At 39.1% G+C, this 24,526-nt stretch overlaps 1 protein-coding gene across 1 annotated transcript in view; it reads right to left on the minus strand.

Moving 5' to 3' along the window:
- dock8 (dedicator of cytokinesis 8) overlaps window positions 1-16,055 on the minus strand; it is a 156,058-nt gene extending 140,003 nt beyond the window's left edge. The window contains 4 exon segments of the mRNA XM_051929472.1: window positions 5,441-5,444; window positions 8,049-8,153; window positions 8,703-8,774; window positions 15,884-16,055. Coding sequence (XP_051785432.1) covers window positions 5,441-5,444; window positions 8,049-8,153; window positions 8,703-8,774; window positions 15,884-16,011 — 309 coding nt within the window. The 5' untranslated portion in view covers window positions 16,012-16,055.
- Between the last annotated feature and the right edge of the window lie 8,471 nt (window positions 16,056-24,526).

A 24,526-nucleotide genomic window follows, 5' to 3' on the forward strand; every position in this document is an offset into this window, starting at 1 on the left:
AGACTTTTCCAGGGAGGCTGAGGAGTGTGATCCCTCTGTAGTTGGAACACACCCTCCGATCCCCCTTCTTAAAGAGGGGGACTACCACCCCGGTCTGCCAATCCAGAGGCACTGTCCCTGATGTCCATGCGATGTTGCAGAGGCGTGTCAACCAAGACAGTCCTACAACATCCAGAGCCTTGAGGAACTCCGGGCGTATCTCATCCACCCCCGGGGCCCTGCCACCAAGGAGTTTTTTGACCACCTCGGTGACCTCAGTCCCAGAGATGGGGGAGCCCACCTCTGAGTCCCAGGCTCTGCTTCCTCATTGGAAGGCATGTTAATGGGATTGAGGAGGTCTTCGAAGTACTCCCCCCACCGACCCACAATGTCCCGAGTCGAGGTCAGCAGCGCACCATCCCCACCATATACAGTGTTGACACTGCACTGCTTCCCCTTCCCGAGACGCCGGATGGTGGACGAGAATCTCCTCGAAGCCGTCCGAAAGTCGTTCTCCATGGCCTCCCCAAACTCCTCCCACGCCCGAGTTTTTGCCTCAGCAACCACCAAAGCCGCATTCCGCTTGGCCTGCCGGTACCTATCAGCTGCCTCCAGGGTCCCACAGGACAAAAGGGCCCTGTAGGACTCCTTCTTCAGCTTGACGGCATCCTTCACCGCCGGTGTCCACCAAAGGGTTCGGGGATTGCTGCCACGACAGGCACCGACCACCTTACGGCCACAGCTCCGGTCAGCTGCCTCAACAATAGAGGCACGGAACATGGCCCATTCGGACTCAATGTCCCCCACCTTCCTCGGGATGTGGTCGAAGTTCTGCCGGAGGTGGGAGTTGAAGCTACTTCTGACAGGGGGCTCTGCCAGACGTTCCCAGCAGACCCTCACAACACGTTTGGGCCTACCACGCCTGACCGGCATCCTCCCCCACCATCGAAGCCAACTCACCACCAGGTGGTGATCAGTTGACAGCTCCGCCCCTCTCTTCACCCGAGTGTCCAAGACATGTGGCCGCAAGTCCGACGACACGACCACAAAGTCGATCATCGAACTGAGGCCTAGGGTGTCCTGGTGCCAAGTGCACATATGAACACCCCTATGCTTGAACATGGTGTTCGTTATGGATAATCCGTGACGAGCACAGAACTCCAATAACAAAACACCGCTCGGGTTCAGATCGGGGGGGCCATTCCTCCCAATCACGCCCTTCCAGGTCTCACTGTCATTGCCCACGTGAGCATTGAAGTCTCCCAGCAGAACGAGGGAGTCCCCAGAAGGTATGCCCTCTAGCACCCCCTCCAGGGACTCCAAAAAGGGTGGGTACTCCGAACTGCTGTTTGGTGCATACGCACAAACAACAGTTAGGACCCGTCCCCCCACCTGAAGGCGAAGGGAGGCTACCCTCTCGTCTACTGGGGTAAACCCCAATGTACAGGCTCCAAGTCGGGGGGCAATAAGTATACCCACACCCGCTCTCCTTGTGTAATGACAATGGGATTTTCTGGATTTTTTTTTCTCATTTTGTCTCTCATAGTTGAGGTATACCTATGATGAAAATTACAGGCCTCTCTCATCTTTTTAAGTGGGAGAACTTGCACAATTGGTGGCTGACTAAATACTTTTTTGCCCCACTGTAATAAGAACAACATGCTAACAGAAACATGGACTTTAAAGAAGGTAAAGAACTATAATATCCAACACAAGTGTACCATTTTGGTAAGTTTCCTTATTAATGTTTTCCTATGTATACACTGTACAGTTATTTCACTGTGTAGGTTATACATGTACCCCTTAATACCAAGGCCTCTGGTTTACAGCATTCTAAAGAATATTGAAACACTTTTTCTGTAGAGTATTTGACATTGTAGCAGCCCATGTGATTTATCACTGAGCAACGCTCAAAGACTGAGACATAAGAGTATTATGAGCCACAGTACATCTCTAGTCAGTTGAAAGTCAGCAGATTATAATGGGAATTTCATGTCTGGAAAGATAACACTACTTATAAATGCCTGCTTCTGTACGTTGTGTAGAATATATGCAAAGTAAATTCATTGTATTTACTGTGTGGCATTTACTATTCTACTATTTTAATCACACTAGACTTAGATAAAAACACAGTATAAGAAAGCACGTATTCTGCACTAGAAATTAGGATCAACCACGGAGAAGACAATTATCCTACCACAGAGTTCTACCAGTTGGTTCTGTTTTGTCATTGTATTATTGTTGTTTATAAGAAAACTTCATAAAGAGTACTTGTTAAAGCTAAAAGGAAAGGAGTAATTTTCAACATCAATGTCTTTTCATAAACATAATTCTGAAATGCAGAAGTCAGGCAAAAGTCATCTTTTTGGGAAATTTGGTGCTTTGCCTCTTTGAAATGGAAAGACAGTGGACCCTTGACTTATGAGCTCAATTCGTTCGCGAGGGCTGGTTGTAACTCAAGTTGGTTGTAAGTCAAGACTATTTTTCCCATAAGAAATAATGGAAATACCCATAATGCGTTCCGAACCTCCCACAGCAACACTTACTTAATCTTTTCATAATAAAAAAGGGTTGTATAATGTGCCTAATTTACCAAAACCAATAATTTTTCTAATGTACTAACCAAAAAGTTATAAAAAGTGCCTAGCCTACCAGAAACAACAATTTCATACTGTACTCACCATTTAATTTGACATCTTTGGGCTGCAGGAAGGGAGGAGGAGGAGAATGAAATGGAAGGTGGTTATTGTTTGGAAGGAGCCTCCTTATACAAATCTTTTCTTTGTAAAATTGTCGAGATGGTGGATTTCGACATGCTGTACATATTAGCGAGATCGGTCTCACGAACACCACTCTAATATTTCCGCACAATTTCCTTCTTCGTTTCGATTGTGATCGCTTTCTTTACCTTCGTTACCTTCTTTTCCTTCCTTAGCAATTGTCGAAAAAAATGATATAAATCACTGCACTGACCGAAATTACATCCACAAACACATGTATCTGGGCTCCGACTGATGCTTACAAATGCTCCCGGCTGTTTGTTTACAATCGCGCAAGCGGATACACGTGACCGCATTCAGGTCATAATGCAAGATGTTGGTCATAAATCAAAACAAAAATTTTGGTCATAAATCAAGTTGTTCGCATGTCAGGCCAGTCGTATATCAAGGGTCGACTGTATTTGGAAAGTTTTAAATCTTTTGTTTCACATTTGCCCTCTAATATTTTTTTTTCAAAATTGCTAAATATAACTTATTTTAACAAAGTATGTGTCTGTGACAAAACATAGCATTCCATAAATGTGAAAAAATGTGTGTATCTTCAAAAACACCATATAAATTAAGGCACCAACATGTGTTAAGATATGGATTGAGCGACAGTGCCTTTTCATTACAAAATGCTTATTTTCAAATAATGTCTTAATGTGAGTTGTTAAAAAATATGCATCCAGCCTATTCAAATGGTGGCCTACAGACCACATGCAGCCCAGAAGCAAGTTCAGAGTGGCCCAGCCTGTGGACCCACCAGGGCTCCTGGCTTTGGCAATTATCATTTCTACTTAGTTATCCAGTGGCAAATGAAATCATTGAAACTTTAAACAAATTATATTGTAACACATGCAAAATGCCATATTTTTTTTTTAATTGTGGAGCGGATGTACCGTTAGCATGTATCGGCATGGGCTCCCCCTTAGATATCTGTGAGCTGCATAAATGCTGGTTTATACACTTCATGCACTTAAGCTGGGTGCAAGGGACTCTAGGCAAAAATGATGTCACACTTTGAGATGGCTGACCTGGCAGCCATGTATTCCAATTGGTGAATTTCAACAAGAGGATGGTTACACTTGTGCCAGAAAAATGAACAAAGGGTTGAATATGATGCAATCGGTCATCAAAACAAAAAGAAGGCAGCAAAGCATTTGAAATTCATCTGCTCATCATGTAGGTCCTCTGTTTTAAAGATATCTGTGCCCCATGGAATTCAGTTATCTCTAATTTGGCTCGGGAACACGAAGGTGTGATTGTCATGAATCTCCTTGTATTCATGGATCTTTGCATACTGTTTCTCTTTTAATTTAACGCATGCACTGTGCAAAATGCCGGCTGTCACACTTTTGATTTTTGTCCGTCAGTAAACTTTCACGTGCAACCGTCTGCCCACTGCATTTTAAGGTTGCAGGTGTATAACATGTTATTGTCATTTTACTTGTGTGATCTGTGATTGATGGTGGACAGTTAACTTTGTTAAAAAGACATTGATAAATGCCATTTTGTTAGTTGTTACTTCAGTAGTTTTGGTGTGGCACTAAATCTTATTTTACCAATAAATTCTTCAACAGGAGCAAATAAAAAAACATAAAATAAGATTTAGTAAAAATGAATGATAGTAATAACTATAATTAATAATTAATTACTTGACACCCAAGAACCCTGTACAAAAACACTTTTACGCCATACATGGTGCCTTGCTCTTAAACATTTACTCAGTTTTTTCTTGGGGAGAAAAGAAAAAAAAAAAAATTTCCAAAGGAAAGGCTCTTTGTTGTGGAACTCAAATTTCACCTCTGTCATATGAGTGATTAAAACCATGTGAATGAATTTCTATCAAAGAAAAAATTTAAAAACGCCTAAACCTGGCACAACAACCCCTTTAAATTGGGGGAGAATCTCATTTTCACAGCAGGTGTCATTACCCTATAAAACTATTTCTCTTGGATATTACATGCACAGTTGATCATGGTAGATTAAAACTGATCAAATTGTGAATACTCTGTATTTAAAATGCTGTACAGTCTCTTTAATAAGTCCATCAGGTAATCTTCTACTGCATGTTCATCTACTGTGTCCCTCCATTCCTTCCACCAGAGGGGACAATCATTTCCATAGCAGACCCTTTGCTGTGGAAGTGCATGCCCCTGTAACCTACTTGCAAACTTAGCACAGTATAGTAAAATTGTTCAAAATGTATTCTATGATACAGTAGACAGTCTTCTATGTCAGTTTCATATTAAATGTACCTCTCCATCCCATCCACATTAGGGGACACTAATTTTCCACAACTGAGCCTTTGTTGTTGAAATGCTCTTCTATTTACAAAATGAACACTGGACAACTAAAATGGAGCTAAATCTGTTTAAAGGAATCTAGGATGTCTTTTGTCACTTTTTTCTCTACTATGCCATTTTGTCCTATGCTCTGGAAAGGACACTTATTGCCCCAGCTGGAGCTGTAAAAGTGTATGCCCCCTATCTGCTGCTTACAAAAGCCTTCTGTCTCATTCACCGGGGGGTGAGGCACTCATTTCCACAGCTGCAGCAGAGCTGTAAAAATGCATGCCCACTGCCTTCTCTGATTTTGCCTTAAAATATAGCAGCTATTGACAGTTGTGTTCTCGCAATCAAGGGGATATCAGAGAGACCATTAAGGAATGGAAAGTTGCAGGAGTTTCTACAGCATACTGGGCTAGAATCACTTGCTCAGCATAAACATGTGGTGCCCCAGGATAAGACACAGACAGACTAAAAACTAAAAAGCAGGGAAAGTCAGTGAGTAGTACCAATACAAGCATTACCTTACAGAATATCCAACACAAAGGTGCAAGTCTACCGTCTTCAACTGCATGCTGAGAAAACAATGGAAGTTACTGAAATGCCAGTATGAAAATATGAGGGGTAATAAACACCAAGGAAGCTCACATGGGTCTGAGATCATTCATGCTTCTCAGTCTTCTATCATGATTCATGGCAAGATGATTTAACCACTTTTGGAGAAAATGAGACTGACACTTTAATTAACTGATATCAAAAAGTCTTGTTTGATGAATGCATGTGTTGTCAAGGCTGTACAAATGGAATGGAGATTGCTAAAAATTCTAATTATTCTCAGACAGATCTTCCAACAGTTTATAGGAAGTCTTAATGGAAAAAGAGCTTTATTGCACAGATTTCCACAATATTCTGAATCTTGTTGAGATTGTGCTTGTTCTGCCTATGTCAGCAACTCAATGTGGGCATGGCATTTCAATACAGAACAGAACAAAATCAAAAGTGCAAATCTCACTCAATGACCCATCACTTGAGCAGTTTACTGAGCCTTGTGTCAAATGCTGGCTCACTTCAAACATGAGTAAAAGAAGACCAAATTATACTGGATGGCCCTCTGATACTGACATTCTCATGGCCAGTGACACAGCCTGAGTAAAATACACTGTTCTTAATGACAGTACATAGTTTGAAACTTATCTAAATCATCAAGGCAGACATAAAAGAACAAATGAAGGATGCTTTGTGAAAGAAAAGAATTAGGTACACATATATGGAGAGCAGAAAGGTAACAGAATGAGAAATTAATATTTTACACATTGGATTATTTGGCACCTATTTTTTTTTTTTGCAGGAGCCACTGGGTCCTGCCAGAAATGCCAAGAAAAATGGGAAAAACACATTTTACAAACCTTCAGAAATTCCTACTTAAATTCCTACAGTAGTACAGACCATGAATGCAACACTCTGTGTAGCCTAGCAACATTCAAACAAGGTGGTAGTAACCTATGACACTGTGACAACTTATCAAATAAGGCACACAGGAGCTGCTTTTCCAGGGGAATCTCCAAAATGCTGACTGGCTTTTTATTTGGTGTGCTACGCTATAAACAGTGCCCTACTGCTTGTTTGGGTCTCAGGGACCCTCTCACCCTGATCCTGTCACTCAGCTCTCTCTAGGGAGGTGCCCTGAGCCCTCACGAAGTGCATTCCCCTAAGACTCCACCTTTCCCCATATGCAGTAGCAAGACACGTAACAATATCAACATAATTTGTGATGTGTAACAAAGCGATGCCTGATCACACATATGGTGAACCTCAGTGTGCAGTAGACGTTGTGTTCGTGTGTGTTACTTACTGTTACTATTTATTATGGGGTTGTGTAATGATAGCTTTGATAGCATTGATAGTTCTTTTTAATCAGATAAATCCACTTTGTGATTTGTCTGGGTCATATATGGCCAAAATACTTAATTTATTTCAAAAGTGAAACAAATGTTATTGCCAATACTGTTCACTTTTTTGTTTTTATGCACTTGAAATGTGTCTAGGTCAGATATGACCAAAATTTTTATTTTTTTATTTCAAAAGTGGAAAAAAGCATTACTACTACTTCAGATTCTGTTCAGTTATAACTTTTGTTATTGTTTTTTATGCACCTTTTGATGTGCCTGTGTCAGATGTGACCAAATTTAAAAGGGAAACAATAAATAACCATTACTTGTTTTTCAATGCATTCATTTGTGCCGGTTTAGAATTTCTCATTACTTGCTACTTAGTAGCCATCGAAAATGCCTGGACCAGCTAAATTTCTTGTATTAAAAATCTGGCCCAATTGAATTTGTAATTGAATACACTTGATATGCAGGATTTTAGGAGAAAAGACTTTTGTAATGTTTGCTGTAATAAAGCAGAGTATTGTATGAACAACTGATGAGTGCATACTTGTTAGCATACTACAGTGAGGCTCTGAGTTGATGTCATGTATTTTTTTAAATTGGATTATTGAATTCTTAATTTGTAATTTTCTTCCAAAATGCCAATTTTCAAATGTTCAATTAAAGTGAACACGCATAATATCTAAAGACATAGCTAAACTGTCTTTAAATTACTTCTTCTCTTTTTCAACAGTAATGTTTAAGTAAAATAGCAGTGCCATAAAATTCCCTTTCACATGAAGACAGCACATTTTACCATAGGTTTGTAATACATGTAACAAGCAGCAGATCTGTAGACAGCTTGATAGGTCTGGCATTTCAGACAACACATCCATCTTAGAAGCTGCACACTGATATTTCATTACTTCTTACATTTCAAAATGTAACTAAATTTTAAACTGCTGGGATGATTTATGAGTAAAAATGCAAGTCAACTCTGAATTTACAAGGAGAAATTGCAGCTACTGGAAGGAACAGTATGCATATTTATGAAAAAACTGGTTTCAGATTTGAATAGGATTCTTTGCTGAACCCATAGGTCAAAAATACAAAGTATAAATAACTTTTCTAAACTTGCCTGATAAGACAGATTGCTGGAATCGGGCAACTCATCAGATTCAAAAATCTGCTTCTGCAGAGTTCTGTGAAGGTTTTGTCGCTCTGAATATATGCTGCCTACATCACCCTGATACCTGTTAAAAAAAAATCCTTGAAATATTCAAACAGTGTTTCAATCAAATTTCTAATTGTGAATTTCCAAATAATTCTAACTTTCAAAACAAAATCATATCTTTTGAGTTAAGAACTGTCCAAGGATAATCATATTTGTAGTAAAAAACTCAAATTTAATCTGTTTATCTCTAGAAACAAATTTAAGTTTACTCAAGATATTCTGAATAATTTACTCTATGTTATGATACTATTTCACTAAATGTTTGTTAGAAGAAATAGACAAAAAGCTGTTATAATGTATTTCAAAGTTCAGAGTGATTGGCATGACATACCTTTACTTTATCATCATGATTATGCAATTTGACATTAATTAGACAATGGTACTCTGAATGTATTGAACACAGAACACTGCTTTCTATACATTGTGCTTTAACTCCATTTTACATAACTGAATTTATTACTTGTTACATTTCTAAAACATGCTAGTATACTTCACCAAAATCAGACATATTGTCATTAATTGAAATATTTAAAATCAACATCAAATTATAGAACTGTGCCACACATACCTTCGGCTTACAACTAGCCAGGGTTCAGTGTATGACCGCACACAGTCTCTAACATGAGCATCAAGCTCCTCTCTACAGACAGAAAAAAAGAAAGTTATTAGTAAAATGATATGAACATTACTAAACAATGTTTAGGATTTTTGTCCCCTACCAGGTAAGTAATTTAAATCACACTTTACAATGCCCTGAACACAAACATTGAAATAAAAAGTTATATATTTTGACTTAAAATAATGTGAGATGCCATGCACATAATTACTGTACAAATGTTGAGGCCAGTTATCCAGGGTCTCAAGTTTGAACAGGGTATCCATTCAAAGAGTTGGCACTGCAGATTTGTATATGAAATTAATTAACTTTTGCTTTCTTTGTCATGTAGCAATACAGAGTTCAGTGCAAGCAGGATAACATTCAAAATAACTGACTTAACAACTAGAACACCTCCATGTATGATGAACACTTTGTGTCATGGGTCTTTAGACTTTTCTGCTATCAATGACATTGCAAAAAGAGAATACAATGTTTACTTGAGGACATATTACATTTTAAGTAGAATAATAACATAAGGGGTACATTTTCCACAATGCAACAATTTACCACACAATTTAACATGAATTTAATCTTGTACACATTCACTCAGTCAGTGAAATTCCTCCACACCATCTCCCTTTCCTAGGCAACTGCTGCTGTGCTATTACTCTTTCTTTGTCAGATACGTCGATAATCTTCATGCACTGCCACCAGCTCCTCTTGCTCTGCTGGTGTGAAGATTGTTCCTTCTATTTCTCAGACTTGTAGGCAATGGTTGATCAGCTGTTCAATGCTTGACTCGTAATTGCTTGTAAATTTTCCCATGAACACACAGTTATCCAGATCAGCCTATCAGGGATCACATGAGCCTATTGAATTCCATGTTCTGGAACTGGCTAATCCATTGGTGCAAGATTGCACTGAAGCAAAACGGAATTCATTCTAAGATCCAGGATTTTCTAATCTCTCTGTCTGGAACAGAGCCCAGATTTTAAAATAAATATTAAAATCTCATACAAATGATGGCTCATTCAATTTTCAATAAAAAACAGTAATGTATACAGTAATATATATATATCATGTAATGTATACAGTATACAATCCAGTGTAAACATAAATGTGTCCATTATTTGTAATTTATGCTTATTTATTGTTATTACATATAATTACTTTTTATTTACTGTTTGTTTATATTTGTATCATTGTTTTGGTAGTGTCATTTCATGGTCGTTTGCAGTGTCTGCTTTAATGAGTTCCAATGTTTTAATTGTGTTTTGCTTTCATGGGAACTGACATTCTGGGGATTAAAGATAAGTTTGGTATTTCTGAAGTCAAACTTATATATTTAGAATCATGGTGTTAATTTGCCACACAAAATAAGGTTCTAAAGTAAAGTATTTTTTATACATTAAAAAAATACCTAGCCTCTTCTTGTGTTTTAAAATGGAGGTGAATGGGGCCACAGTCCAAACATTAAAGCAAAAGCCTTAAAACTTAATTATTAAACTGAAGACAGGGCTCTTGACCAATGACTGAGAGGGAGAGGCATATCTTCGTTTCAAAAGCACAATAATGTTTCAAGGAGCTTCCAATTTGTACAATGCTCTGCTTTTCGGGAAGTATTTAAAAGCATTTAAACTCTTTTTTTTGTCTTAATATGCTTATGGCAAAACAACAGAACTACTCCAGTACCCTAACACTTTTAACATTGCCCTTCTATCTCTGTATTTACTTCTGCTTGATTTTCACCAAATGTAGCATTATGCATAAAAACCAGACAACTCCACTTTGGTCCAATCTGTCTAGAGGATATTGTTTCAGTAGTCTTGCCATTTATACACATGCTGCTCTGCAAACATTAGCACTGCAGCCATGTTCTTTTCGGAGAGCTGAGGATTTCATGTTGATTTATTATGTTATGTGCTGTCTGTCATCTGAGTATGGTGGCCCTGAAGTGCAATGCACAAAAACAAATCAGAAAACGGCAAAACAAAATCAGAATCCGCAAAAACAAACCAGAATATGCAAAAAAAAATTGAATATGCAAAAGTAAATCAGAAAACACAAAAACAAACTGAAAAAATTCAAAATTGGAAATACAGAAACAAATGTGAAAACTCAAAAGCAAACTGAAAAACACAAGAACAAATGAGAAAATGCAAAAACAAATTACAAACACAAAAAACAAATCAGAATACACAAAAACAAATTGAGAAAATACAAAAACAAATTGGAAATGAAAAAACAAAATGAGAAAATACAAACACACACAAAATGAAAAGTCAGTCAGTCATTTTCCAACCCACTATATCCTAACACAGGGTCATGGGGGTCTGCTGGAGCCAATCTCAGCCAAAAGGTAAAAACAAATTGAAAATGTAGAAACAATTAAATACATAAAAACAAATGAGAAAGCGCAAAAACAAATTTAATACCAAAAAACAAATCAGAAACAACAAAGGGAAATTGAGCAACACACAAACCAAATGACGACTGCACAAACAAATTGGGAAGCATGGAAGCAAAAAGAGCAGCAGATAACCCAAATTGAAGCAAAAAAAAAGTGAAAGCTACATTATGATTCAATCCCAGCTTTTCAACGAATGGTGTGGTAGAAGCAAGAACACCATCCATCCATCCATCCATTATCCAACCCGCTATATCCTAACACAGGGTCACGAGGGTCTGCTGGAGCCAATCCCAGCCAACACAGGGCGCAAGGCAGGAAACAAACCCTGGGCAGGGCGCCATCTCGCCGCAGAGCAAGAACACCGAAATGTAAAAGAGATCTCTTATCTTTTTAGGTATATTTATATACTTTGATAGAAAAGATAACGTTTGAATAACTTTTAGTATTATTAATTGGTACTGAAGCTATAACTTAATGCCGACAGCAGTCCACATTGAAAAACATTTGATATTTGCATTATTTTTATTGCACTAGTATATATGTGCTACTGACATGTATTATTTAGTCTTCATCTCAGGTCACTGGTTAGTGTCCATGGATCTTGGTTTTTATCCAGGACACTCGCAAGCCCAGACACTCAGACTCCTCATTTAGTCTCTAGAGTGCCCCGATCAGAACCTCCATTGACTCCAAGAAGATCACAGCATCGTCAGCAAAGTCAAGATCCGTGAACCTTTCTTCACCAACAGATGTCCCACAGCCTCTGGACCCGACAACCTTGCTCAACACCCAGTCCATACAAGTACTGAACAGAGTAGGAGCAAGAACACACCCCTGACGAACCCCAGAATCAACTGGGAAAAACACAGGGGTCCTGCCTCCACTCTGCACAGTACTCACAGTACCAGTGTACAGGCCGGCCATGATATCCAGCAACCTCGAGGGGATCCCGCAAATCCTAAGGATGTCCCACAGGGCAGCTCGATCAACTGAGTCGAACGCTTTGCGAAAATCGACAAAGACTGCAAACAAACTCTGCCGATACTCGCGTTTGCGCTCCATGAGAACCCTCAGTGCCAGGATGAGGTAGATGGTAGACTTCTTATGCATAAAACCAAACTGTTCCAGTCGCTGGTAAGTGAGCAAGTGATCACGGATCCTATTGATGACGACCCTAGCAACGACCTTACCCGGCACCGAGAGCAACTCTAGCTGCTGCAATCCAGGCAATCACCCTTCCCTTTCCAGATAGTCCCGTTTTCCAGTCAGTTGGGATGATGCCAGTCTCCCAAATGAAAGCAAAGATTGCTTGCAATGCCAGGAGGACAGCCTTACCACCAGCCTGGAGAAGTTCACCCCGGATACCACAGATCCCTGCAGCCTTTCCCCCCCTCAGCTGGTTCACCACCTGTGCAATCTCAGTGAGATTGGGTGGTTCACAACTAATTGGAGGATCAGCCTCAAGAACCGTGGACCCAGAGATATCCAACGTCCTAGCCGGAGGGTCAGCTTTGAACAACTGCTCAAAGTAGCCAGCCCAGCGGGTCACAACTGCAGTGTCATCCATAAGGAGCGTTCCATCAGCTGCCCTGACTGCGACTCTCCGAGGAACAGATTCAGATATGCGTAATGCTTCGATTCCTCTGTAAGCAGGACATGGGTCTTTAGACCACAGATGGAGTGTCACTTGCTCACAGATTCCTCTAACAAACACCTGTTTATCTGCCCTCAGAGCCCTCGCAGCCATCCCTCTCAGTTCCTGGTACAGACCACAGTCGCCATTGAGCCGTGCACTGTGACTCCTCTCGATGATATCCAGGGTGCCCTGCGAGATGAAACACCTCCTTCTGGGAATACCGGTAACACCAACACAACCCTCAGCAACCTTCAGCGTCTTGTCACGGAAGATCTCCCACATCACATTAGGATCGGCAGTCGTACCCAAATCTGCAAGTTTCTCACACAAACTGTGTGTTGCCCTCAGCAACCTTCAGGGTCTTATCAAGGAAGGTCTCCCCCATCACATTAGGATTGGCAGTCGTACCCAAATCTGCAAGTTCCTCACACAAACTGTGTGCAAACTCATTAGAAACAGCCTTGGCTTGGAGTCTGGCCATTTTTCTAGCAGGTGGTAACCTACTGGACCTAAGCTGGATCCTAAGAGTAGCAACAACAAGTCTGTGGTCAGAATTCACAAATTGGGCACTTCTGTAGACCCTGCAGTTTTGCAAGAGCCTCCAGCGTCTGCCCACGAGGATCTCCTTCACTGCACCACCAGTATTGGAGTACCAAGTTCAACGATGCGGTTCAGGGCGCTGGAACCAGGATCCAGCGATTCACAGCCCTTGACCTTTTGCAAAGTCAAGGAACACATGGAGCCACTTTCACCACGGTTACCAGACCCATGGGGACCGAGACAATCCTCATAGCCAGCCCTGTCAGTGCCAGTGGCTGCTTTGACGTCACCCATGACGAGAGGAGTGTCACCTCGTGGGCACCCATCAACCACTGACCGATGCTGCGAACAAAATGTCTCCCTCACCGAGACATCATTCACCGCGGTCGGAGCATACACTGACACAACAGACAAGGCACCCAGAGAGTGAGATGTGGCCCTAAAAAGAAGCGTCAGCTTCTCTAGCTCACATACACCATCAGGCTCCATGCCACTTCACTCACCCAGGGTCAGAGGAAACCCATATGCCACAGTTTTCCCCAGTTCTGTGAGCTGACCCAAGGCCAAGGTCAACATATGATGCTCACTGGAGGCCAAGCATCAGAACTGATGAGCTTTAGCTGCTGGAGTATACGTGGTCAAAAGTGCTGCATCTGCGCCCCCTTGTACCCACTACTCACGGAGCTGCTTCATCTGTGTATTTCCACCCCTTTGGACAATGTGTGTCCACACATCCGGGACCAGGGCCACTATATTATTGTCATTATCTTGCATTTTTCGTGGATAAAATAGAAAACTATTTCACTTTGTGGAATCTCCCATAGCAGGTTGTAGTAACAGCACCTTTGATCGTTTCACCCCCATATCCAGTGTGATTCTTTCAGCATTTGAAATCACCATATTTAGAAAGTGAGTTTGAAAAGAGACAAACATTCCTAAAAGGACAGTTTTTTGCCAAAGCACCAAGTGTTTCATGTCTGTCTTCATATTTTAGCCTGGTCACTATTTTAAATGCTACCATAAATGCTGGCAAAGCCATAGGTTAAAAAGAAAAGAAAAAAACAGCAAGAATTACAGGGTCTCAAAAGGTGGTGTGGTGAGCAGTGATGCCGAATGTCTCCTGTCTATTTAAGTATTTTTTTAATGATTTGACATAAAGCTTTTGCATACCTGCCAGAGATCCATTTAAAGTATTACACACACAAGTTTGTCAGTTCCATACTGAATGTTAGAAAACCATAACGTAATGCTGAGAGCATGACGGCAAGCAACTATTCAAACAACAGTGCTGTAGGGCACACAAACCCGACCAAAAAGCAATCGTCTATGACACATGTGACAATTGATTTCTTTTAAAGCTATTTGTTAGGAGGCTGATTTTAGACCAAATTATTATACCTGATATCGAGGCATCAAATTCGTTCTACTACCATACCACTCGTTGAAAAGCTGGGACTGAACATTTAGGTTTCACTGTTTTTTAGGTTCGATTTGGGTTATGTGCAGCTCCTTTTGTTTTCATGCTTCCCAGATTCTTAGTGTAGTCATTTTATTTGCCTGCTGCTCCATTTGCATTTGTTGTTTCAGATTTGTTTTTGCATATTCAGTTTGTTTTTGTGTTTTCTCATTTGTTTTTGCATGATTTATTTTTGTGTAATGCACTCAAGGACCACCATATCCTTAAGGTTAGACTGCTTTATATTTATTTTTAGAGAGTTTTATCTATACGATTCTATATAGTTGTAATATTTTAATTAACTGAATTGAAGGTCAGAAGTATGATTCAAGTGAGGTGCCAAACTGTACAGTTTGTATAAATATAAGATAGCTATAAATATTAAACATTGTCATACTGAGGAAATGTCTATTATAAAAAAAACCTTGGGAGGAAGACAAGACATGATCTTCTCAGAAGACAATTTGATGTCCCACGAGAGACACTTTAACATCACGCGTGACAAGGCAGTGAGACAACACTCAAAACAAGTTCACGGACATCTAACCTAGCAGTTGTTGGAATGCTTTTGGCAGACACACTTCATGTGCTCCCAGCAGAACATGCAGCTTGCCAGCAGCAGCAAGCCAGCAGTTGATCTGACTGCTTCTCCTTAGCGTGCGTTAAGCCCCCCCACTTCACAACGCAAGCGGCAGAGGCGCAAAGTGGCAAAAGGACAGCAGCTATTTAGGCTTTTAAATGATCAACGCCGACAAGCAGAACACGCTGCTCGCCAGCAGCAGCAACAAGCCAGCAGATGATCCGACCGCATCTCCTTAGCGTGCGTTCAACCCTAGCACCCCCATCTATCTAGACAGACAGGCAGGGAGGCAGGCAGGCAGACAGACAGACAGACAGAACTTTTTTTTGTCCCAAGTAAAAAGTTTAGCTTTAACAAAAGCTCAATAAATAAATATTATAACAAAACAATAGCCTCCCCTCATACCAAAAATACTAAAAAGAAACAAAACTTTCTGGCTTGGCCAAAAATAAAGACAGCACACACAATTAAAATTATTTCTGGTGGTTCAGCCTAAACATAACCAGAAAGTAATTGATATAAGTCTTACCCTTCTTCTGGTACAGATGGTCGCACTGTTCTGCATTCTCTTGAAACAAGCTCAATTGGCAAGTCATCTTCAGGGAAGTCTCCAAGTTCTTGCATAAACTCTGAATCTGCACTGCTCAACTGAGTCATCAGGAATTCTTCAAAGTCCAGTGGTTCCACTGCTTCATATAACTGTGGCTACAAGATTATTAAAAATAAAAATTACACATTTTTGAAAACTGTTTGATATTTAAGCAAAAATAAATTAGCTCAGTTGCTCTTTGTATAACATGTTTATATGACTTTATAAATTAGAGTTTTTGAGCCACAAACATTCTAAATTTCACATAGAAAGATAGCTGCTCTCCTGAATCTTCTTGTTCTTTCGGCTGTTCCCTGCATAAGGTGGCCTTATACAGTTTCTGTGGACTAAGAAAGGTTTATAAAGTCAGACATCATGGGTCAACTTTAATTTTTAGACTTAGAATGGCAGATTGCTATCAATCTCACATCCCAGTTTAACACTGCAACACCAGTTTATTCAAAGGGATTACATATGGGGTCCTTTTCCTCTGCTGCTAGAGAATTTGATCAACTTATATTTTTATCTATATAGTTTATGAACTACTTTCTTAATAACAAAGTGCAACTAAGGATCTGTGCTGGTACTGCCAGAAGGGCTCCTACTCCATTGGGCCCTTGAGCAAGACCTTTATCCTGAAAATTGCTTCAGAGATGCTGTACTATGGCTGACCCTGTGTCTCAAGGATATCTGAAGTGTATAAAAAAACTCTAAGGTGCATTATTCAAACTGTCCTTCCCTAGCTGCACACACACCACTTAAATATGCAACTGAAACAGTAACACCTAAATGGATCCATGAGGTAACCACTTTTGTCATCACTGGCAACAGGAACCCCAAGAGCAATTCATTTTCTCAAAAAATAAGATGCTTACTACATTTCTTTTTAACCAATATACAGACCTCAAATATAACTATTCAGTACATTCTGTAATCTTCAATAATTATTGAAAGACCAGCAAAAAATAAAAAGATTTGAAAAAATAAACAAAATGAAGTGATTTGCCCATACAGAAACCTGACCAGCTCAACAACCTGTACATGTACGGTAAAATCAATATACTTGAATGATTATAAGTTAGGTATTTTAACATGTTCATATACTGAAAAACATACCACTGTTCAAAGAAAAAATTTTAAAAAATATATACTGTTTCCTGAAACAAGAACATGTGCTGTCATGTCAATTTAAGCATGCCAAATATAACCAGAGGCAAGAGGTAAAATTCTCACTTTCAACAGAAAAAACATTACAAGTCAACACCCATTTGCATAGCCCATGAAAGTATTTTGTAGACATCTTTTGTACTGAATGTCTTAGTGCAGCTTTAATTTTTGATTCAATGCTTTTTACATTTCTTCAAGAAGAGCAGCCTTGTTTCAGAATATGTCTACATACCATCTTTATCTTTTTAATACATATTTTATATCACTTTCTTGCTTTGCAGCTGTAGAAATCCTGGCACTGAGGGTTCTCATGGAGTATAAATGCAAATATCGGCCTGGCTGGCCTGTACACTGGCACTGTGAGTGCTGTGTAGAGTGGAGGTAGAACTCCAGATGATTGAGTATGTTCTTGCTCCTACTGATCTTGACTTTGCTGACAATGCTGCAATCTTCGTGGAGTCAATGGAGGCTCTAATTAGTGCTGTTCAGAGACTAAGCGAGGAGTCTGTGTCTGGGCTTTTGAGTGTCTTGGATAAAAACCAAGGTCCAATCTTTTAATGGCCTCTTGGGCACAGCCATCAGCAGTGTGTCTGTTTGAGTTGAGAATGCCGACCTCATTGAGAGGTTTACTTACCTTGGCAGCGACATTCATATCTCTTGTGACTCCTATGACTTTCTATAAAGTCAGTAGACAGATTGGGAGAGCATTGGGGGTCATGAGGTCGCTGGAAAAGGGTGTGTGGCACTCCCGATATCTATGCAAAAGGATGAAGGTCCAAGTCTTTAGAGTCCTGATGCTTAATGTTCTGCTATATGGTTGTGAGACAGGGATGCTATCCAGTGACCTGAGAGAATGACTGGACTCCTTCGGTGTGTTTGTTCAATGAATACTTGGGTACTGCTAGTTTGATATTGTGTCAAAGAAGTAGTTGCTCATGGTGTCCCAAATGTGTCACATTACCTGCATTGTTGAGGGAGCGTCAGTTATGGCACTACGGTAATATGGTGTGATTCCCTGAGGGTGATCCGGTTCACAGGATCCTCTTTGTTGAGGACCTCAGCAGCTGGACCAGACTAAGGGGACACACACATAAGAAAAGGCTGCAGCAGATAGGTGGTCATTTCCAGGGGGTGGGACTGGGCCACGTATCTGCCTGGAGGTTTGCCAACCAGGATTCCAAGATGTTTTGTTGTGTGGTGGGTGACCTGACCTCACTTCTACATTAAAGCACGAGTAGAAAATGTTTTTTGGCTCTGCGCAGTGAAATGTAATTTTCAAGAAGAACCAAGGGTCATCAAATTGTAAAAAAAAGCAAATTGTCAAATACCTTACTTGCTAGTATCCAATGCCTATTATTCAGTAAAATACTTAAACAAGCTGTATAAATATCTATAAGGAGAAGTATGACAAACACTGAGTTCTCACTTTTAATCTGTGACTAGCATGGTGTTCTAGTTTTCTATTTTTAGTTTTGTATTTCATAATATTCACATTTATTTAAATATGTTAGCTTTATCAGGGCACTCTCCCAAGTGCAAAAACTCATCCAATTTTCAAATCATTGCTGCTGTGCTTATAGTGCGTACTCTCCAAAATATCTGAACCTTAAAGGTAATTGTTTTATTAAATTTACATCCTACCTTTTAATGGGCATAGGGCTGAGGTTGGATTGGCTTATAATAATTTATATAACTAAGGCTTATAATAATTTATATAACTAACTTTTGTGTTTGTGTTTTTAAGTCTCTACAATAATGCAGCCATTATAATACATACACCACCATATCTTTCACAACTGTTAACACAACTAATCTAGATTTACACAAGCAGGGATTTAAAATGTTCTTTCTTAGTTTAAGGTACTGGGTTGTTCATTCTCTGCCTAAGAAATGTATTTTACTCTTTTTGTAAGGTTCATACTTGGCTAACGCAATCTATCATGTAACCAGCAAGAACAGGAATGCTGAATGGAAATGTTACTAAGGAAGAGTGAGACCTTGTGGATGTTGAAATAAGAGTTAAAAGGATTAGATCATTGAAGAAGCCTGTTAACTTTCGAGATTGTGTTATTTAAACTCAGAAAGTTTGTAAAGGTGGTGAACTTAAGAATAACATAATGTTACATCATAACAGATGGCAAAGAAGGAAATTGAGATGTTCCAATAAATCTGTAGGTAGAAAGAAGTGAAAGCAAGTTACGAGAAGACATAAGATTAGCCAGACAGCGAACACAGTAACACAAGAAAACTTAGTGCTAATCCTTGAGGCAAGGGCCTGCATGTTATACCAAGAGATACACAAGAACTGGTGAGGAAAGTAGGACTTGAACCAATGCAGCATAGGACCATGATTCAAAGTTTATAGGTGGAAAACATATGCATGGTGTAGCTAAATGTATCAAAAACTGATGAGAAGGAGAAGAACAGAGGTAAGGGAAGCATCTAGAACAGAACCAAGAATATTTGTGACCATGAACAGAAAAAATATTTAACTGTAAAGTAACCTCAGTGGAAATCAAACCAGAATCAAGTTATTATTTGTATTATTATCTGCCCAGTTCAGGTGTATGACCAGTTCTATACAATGGCACACTGTCCAGAGCTATTTCATTCCTTGTTCCTAATGTTTCTCGACTCTGGCTTCCCATGATCCCTTCTTTTTTCATTTGCAATGACATCCTCCTTACTCCTCTAGATGTAAAAGGATTTTTAAAATGTTTCTTTAAGTACTGTAATTCAATTTATCTGTCCCAAGACTCAGGCATTTTAAAGATGTTGAGTGAAACAGCTGTACCAGTTTCAAAATGAATGTTGCTGCCCATCCATACAACATTAACTTGTTGTTTAACTCAATGTATGCTGACAGCGTAACACAACATTGAATTTGACTGCTACATTAAAGGAAATTTAACAAAAATGAATGGATATTACGAAGGGCTTTGTAAACACTTAGCTATATTCATTGAGTCCTGCATGTGTTTACTTCAGTATGTGTTGTGACAGACAAGAGGGCGCTATCGCTCCCTTGAACCCTCGGACACCATGCGAGGCACCAGGTAAATATTGTTTTTATTTGAACTACACAGTGCACAAAGCACCCTCCTCTCCACAATACTCATAAACAATCACAATAATACAATAAATCAATCCTCCACTCTCCCAGACTGGTTGCCACCCTTCCACCCAGCTCAGCTCAACGCTCTGGTGTTTTTCCCAGTCTTTTATAGTCCCTAACCCGGAAGTGTTTCCTATCATTCAGTCCATGTGACTCCTTATCACTTCCGGGTCAGATAAAAAGACCTCTTCTTCATCCCGGAAGCACATCATTCCTCTTGTGCATGTGACTCTGACGTACTTCCAGGGTGTAGGGCAAATAGTCACTGCTCCTCCCTGCAGAGCCTTCTAGCAGCCCTCATGGTATCCAGCAGGGCTGTAAAGGAAAACTCCAATGTCCATAATTCCCTGCTGGCATTCGGGGCACCTCCATGCTGCAGGGAGGGCTCCACCTGGAGGCCTGGGGGTATTGGCCGGGATGAACAGCCAGCCATATATCACAGTGTGGTATGCTTGTTTTATTGTTGCCATATTTTGGGGTTTTGGGTAATTACATCACAAAAACAGCCAGGGCATACGTTTCATATATACAGTATGCTTAGTCCTACTATTACTACTACTACTACTTACCTCAAAGAAAACCTAAACTATATTTAGTTCATCCTCAGGCTTCATTTCCAGTTTGGCATGTTTTCCTCCTTTGAAAAAGGTTAAACCTCAGCTGACTTAAGGTGCACTAAAGTTTAAACTAAATTAAAGCACAAGTTTCAAAATAGTGTTAATTAAAGCTGAGTGAGCTTTGACACTGTAAAGGACAATCAGTTGTAGCAATATACAAGTATAACTTCAAATGCTTTGTCAAAACCTAGATGTGTGTATTTGCAAATGCACAGAAATTTAAACACATCCTGGTAAAACTAGCAAAAGCAAAAGAAAAACTACCACTGTAAAAGAGTAACCCCACACAGATACAAGTTAGAATTACTAAGGAGGCTGTTGAAATTAGTTACCAGCGATGGGATTTTGGGATAGAAAATGTTATAGCTGTTGATGTTATATTTTTAATAGCTGAGGTGCAATTAAACAATTCTTCTTTTTCTTGAAAGAGTGAAAAACACATATTTTGTACAAATAATGTATATAATGCAAATAAGTGTTTAGGATTGAATAACAGGTCTCAACATGAATTGAACCTAAGTTTAAAACAAATGCCTAAATGTGGGTCCTATCACTCTACCGATTCTGCTTTGAAACCATCACAACTTACAGACAGAATGTGCAAATGAGTATGACTACTGTTTCGCTGTTTGTGAAAAAGACCAGTCTTTAATAATAACCGTCATTCAACAATGCACAACAACAAAATGTCAATTAACTGAAAATCTCTTCCTCACTTAGCTAGCACATGTACACAGCATACACGGTTTGATATACAACTGGAAACTGGTGTATAAAGACAATGCTCTGTATATATGACAAAATAAAAAAATCAAGTAAATCATTTAAAATGTGAAAGATAATGCAGGTAGCTGCAGGTTCAGTCATGACATAGAACTGTGCATGACCTTAAGGTATGCATTTGGATTCCACAGTAATTTAATATCTTAAGTGTTCTGAAATTTTGCTCCATTGAGTAAGGAGTAGGTAAAGCGATGTCAGCTCCGTAATTATTTGTGCTGATTACTGCCAGTCAGTATTCAATCATAGAATGCTATTCTGAAAAAATTTCTAGTAAAAAAATTGTTTGGTTTGCGCATATAGTGAAATTCCACTCTTCATTGCCTACACTACTTAGCTGTAATTTCCCTCCAGGTTTGAAACCAATGAATAAAAATACACCTGGGCAGCTAGCTATTACATATAGGCTAATCTCTATACTCAACAATTAACATTCAAATTTTGAATTAAATAACACTGACTGTGGTATGAAGGTGAAAGAAAAGTTCAACTAGATTTTGGGATTCAAGTGATAATCTAGAATGTGATATACAGTATAATAATGTTAACTTATTGTCAATCTATGAACAGTGCAAAATTGAGCAAGGAAAGCACTATTTGTATACACAGTATGTCCAGACACTGTGACTATGCAATATACTGTATAATAATGCCAGTAAAGCAATTCAATACTTCAGTTTCACATTTACTGATTTAATATTGGGGAAAAACAACAACCTCAAATTTACTTGGTAAGGTGCCCAAGACCTTCAGATAAATAAATTTACAGAGCTAGTAGGTTCTGTATTTATTGCTTAAGTCTTCCTGCTAACAGAAAACATTTAAAACAATAAAACAGGATGACAAATATGGTACTTTTTCCATGTTGACACAGAATTTAAACATATTAAATTATTTCAAAAGAAATATAATTAGTTTCCAATTACTCAATTTTCTACAAAAGATTATCTCTACTAAAGATGACCCCCATTACAAAGGAGCTGTGCAATCCCTGTAGTTAGGAGCTGCTGCTGTTCTAGATTTTAAAATTTGCTTTTATTTCACCCCTTACATATACTGAAGCAACAAAATTTTTTTACTGGTTTGGTAAAATTTTATTTCCACTAATGCTGGTGCTGCTAAACTGTACTTTAACACAGTTACATATTCTAGCTTTTAATATTTTTCATTTCTAATCGGAACTTCTTGCTCACTCTGAACATCTATTCCAGGTAATGTGATATGATACTGGTTTCACATAATTATTTTAAAATACTCCTGACAATATAAGAGAAGTCCTCCATTCTCAATCATCATTATAAAATGAACAAACCTTAAACAAATCTTCAACCGGCAACTTTGCTTTTGATATGTCCTCCACTCTAATTGTACATTTTCTGTGATTGTATACTTTTTTTCACATTGCTAGATTTTTCAAGCATTGTTTGCCTAATAATTTTGGAAAGACTTTTTCTTAAGAGTATCCAATGTAAATAATCCCTTCATCTATCCATTTTCTAAACCTACTTTTTCTATTTGGGGTCATGTAGCCAACAAAGGCTACATACAACACATGGACCAAGTAACTGTTAAGAGGGATGATACTCCAAATCAACATTTCAATTCTGATTTAAGTATAAGGATTATGGAAGAAGTGTGTGGTGTTTCTTCAAGTATACTCAACTACTGCCGATAGTATCTGTAGTCATTTTTTTAGCATTTTAGCTTGGAGGTTTTTAACATTTGGCAATGATTTTAGTTCCTACATTCATAAATAGTTCTTTTGGCTTAACAATTTTCACAGAGGAAATCTGGTTCAGATACTAAATTTTCCCTGCTATTTGACATATTGTAAAGTTAGTGAGATGCTGTCCTAAGAAATGACGGTTAGCTGATTTGTAAAAAATTAATTGACTTCTAGTGAAGGTTGCCAGTGATGTTGTCTAAGACCGGGTTTATACTTCATGCGATGCGACGCATGCTCCAGCGGACGCTCCTGCTATGCAAGCGTTTTACTGTTTATACTTGAGCGCGTACTTTACGTAAATCTGGAAGAATCCACCAGGTGGCAGTGCAAGATATTACCACGGTGAGAACAGGTTCGGCTTCGCTGTGTTGTGAATTGCTTGAAACACCCATTAAATTCCGATGACACCTTACCACAATATCTCTGAGAAAGATGTTTAATGATTAAATCCATCAATCCAGGGATGTGTCCATTCCAGCAAGCATTGGGCATGAGGCAGAAATCACATCAGCTCATCGCAAGGTGAATACAAGTACATACAGTAGCATCATTTTAATATCACCAAATCTGCATATGTTTGGAAGGAAACCGAAGCACACTTTTGAAACCCAGCAGGTAAACATGCAAACTCCAGGCAGGGAATACCAGCGAAGTGACTCCCTGCGAGACAGCAGTGCTACCTCTCCGCCACTGTGTCACCCCCATGTGAGTAATTATAAACAGTATTCATTATTTAAACAAAATTAACGATTTATCTGTAAAATGTAACATACATACTTTAATGCATTTCATCATAAAAGTGATATCAAGTATAAATCTAACGATTCTAAATGTGCAGAGAGTTGGAATATCATACATTTAATGTGTTCTGTGTGGTGATCTATTGCTGTTTGCAGCTGCTGTCAGGTCATGAGAAAGCCCCACAAAAAAAAAAGATGGCACAAAAGATGGTATGTGAGACTTTTAAAATGTATCATATCATTACGATCGGGAATATGTGACGCTTAAATATAAAAGCATCACGAATGCATCTGTATGTCGGCATTTTGCTTCACCACATCAAACCATTCATCAAATATCGAAGCGCACACATCAATCCCATAGGATCTGCATATCGGCTTTCTGTCACATATAGACAGTAAACAGAGACTCTGACATCACATTCCAACTTTTAGCAC

The sequence above is a fragment of the Erpetoichthys calabaricus genome, chromosome 7 (genome assembly GCF_900747795.2).
Source record: "Erpetoichthys calabaricus chromosome 7, fErpCal1.3, whole genome shotgun sequence".
Classification (NCBI taxonomy): Eukaryota; Metazoa; Chordata; class Cladistia; order Polypteriformes; family Polypteridae; genus Erpetoichthys; species Erpetoichthys calabaricus.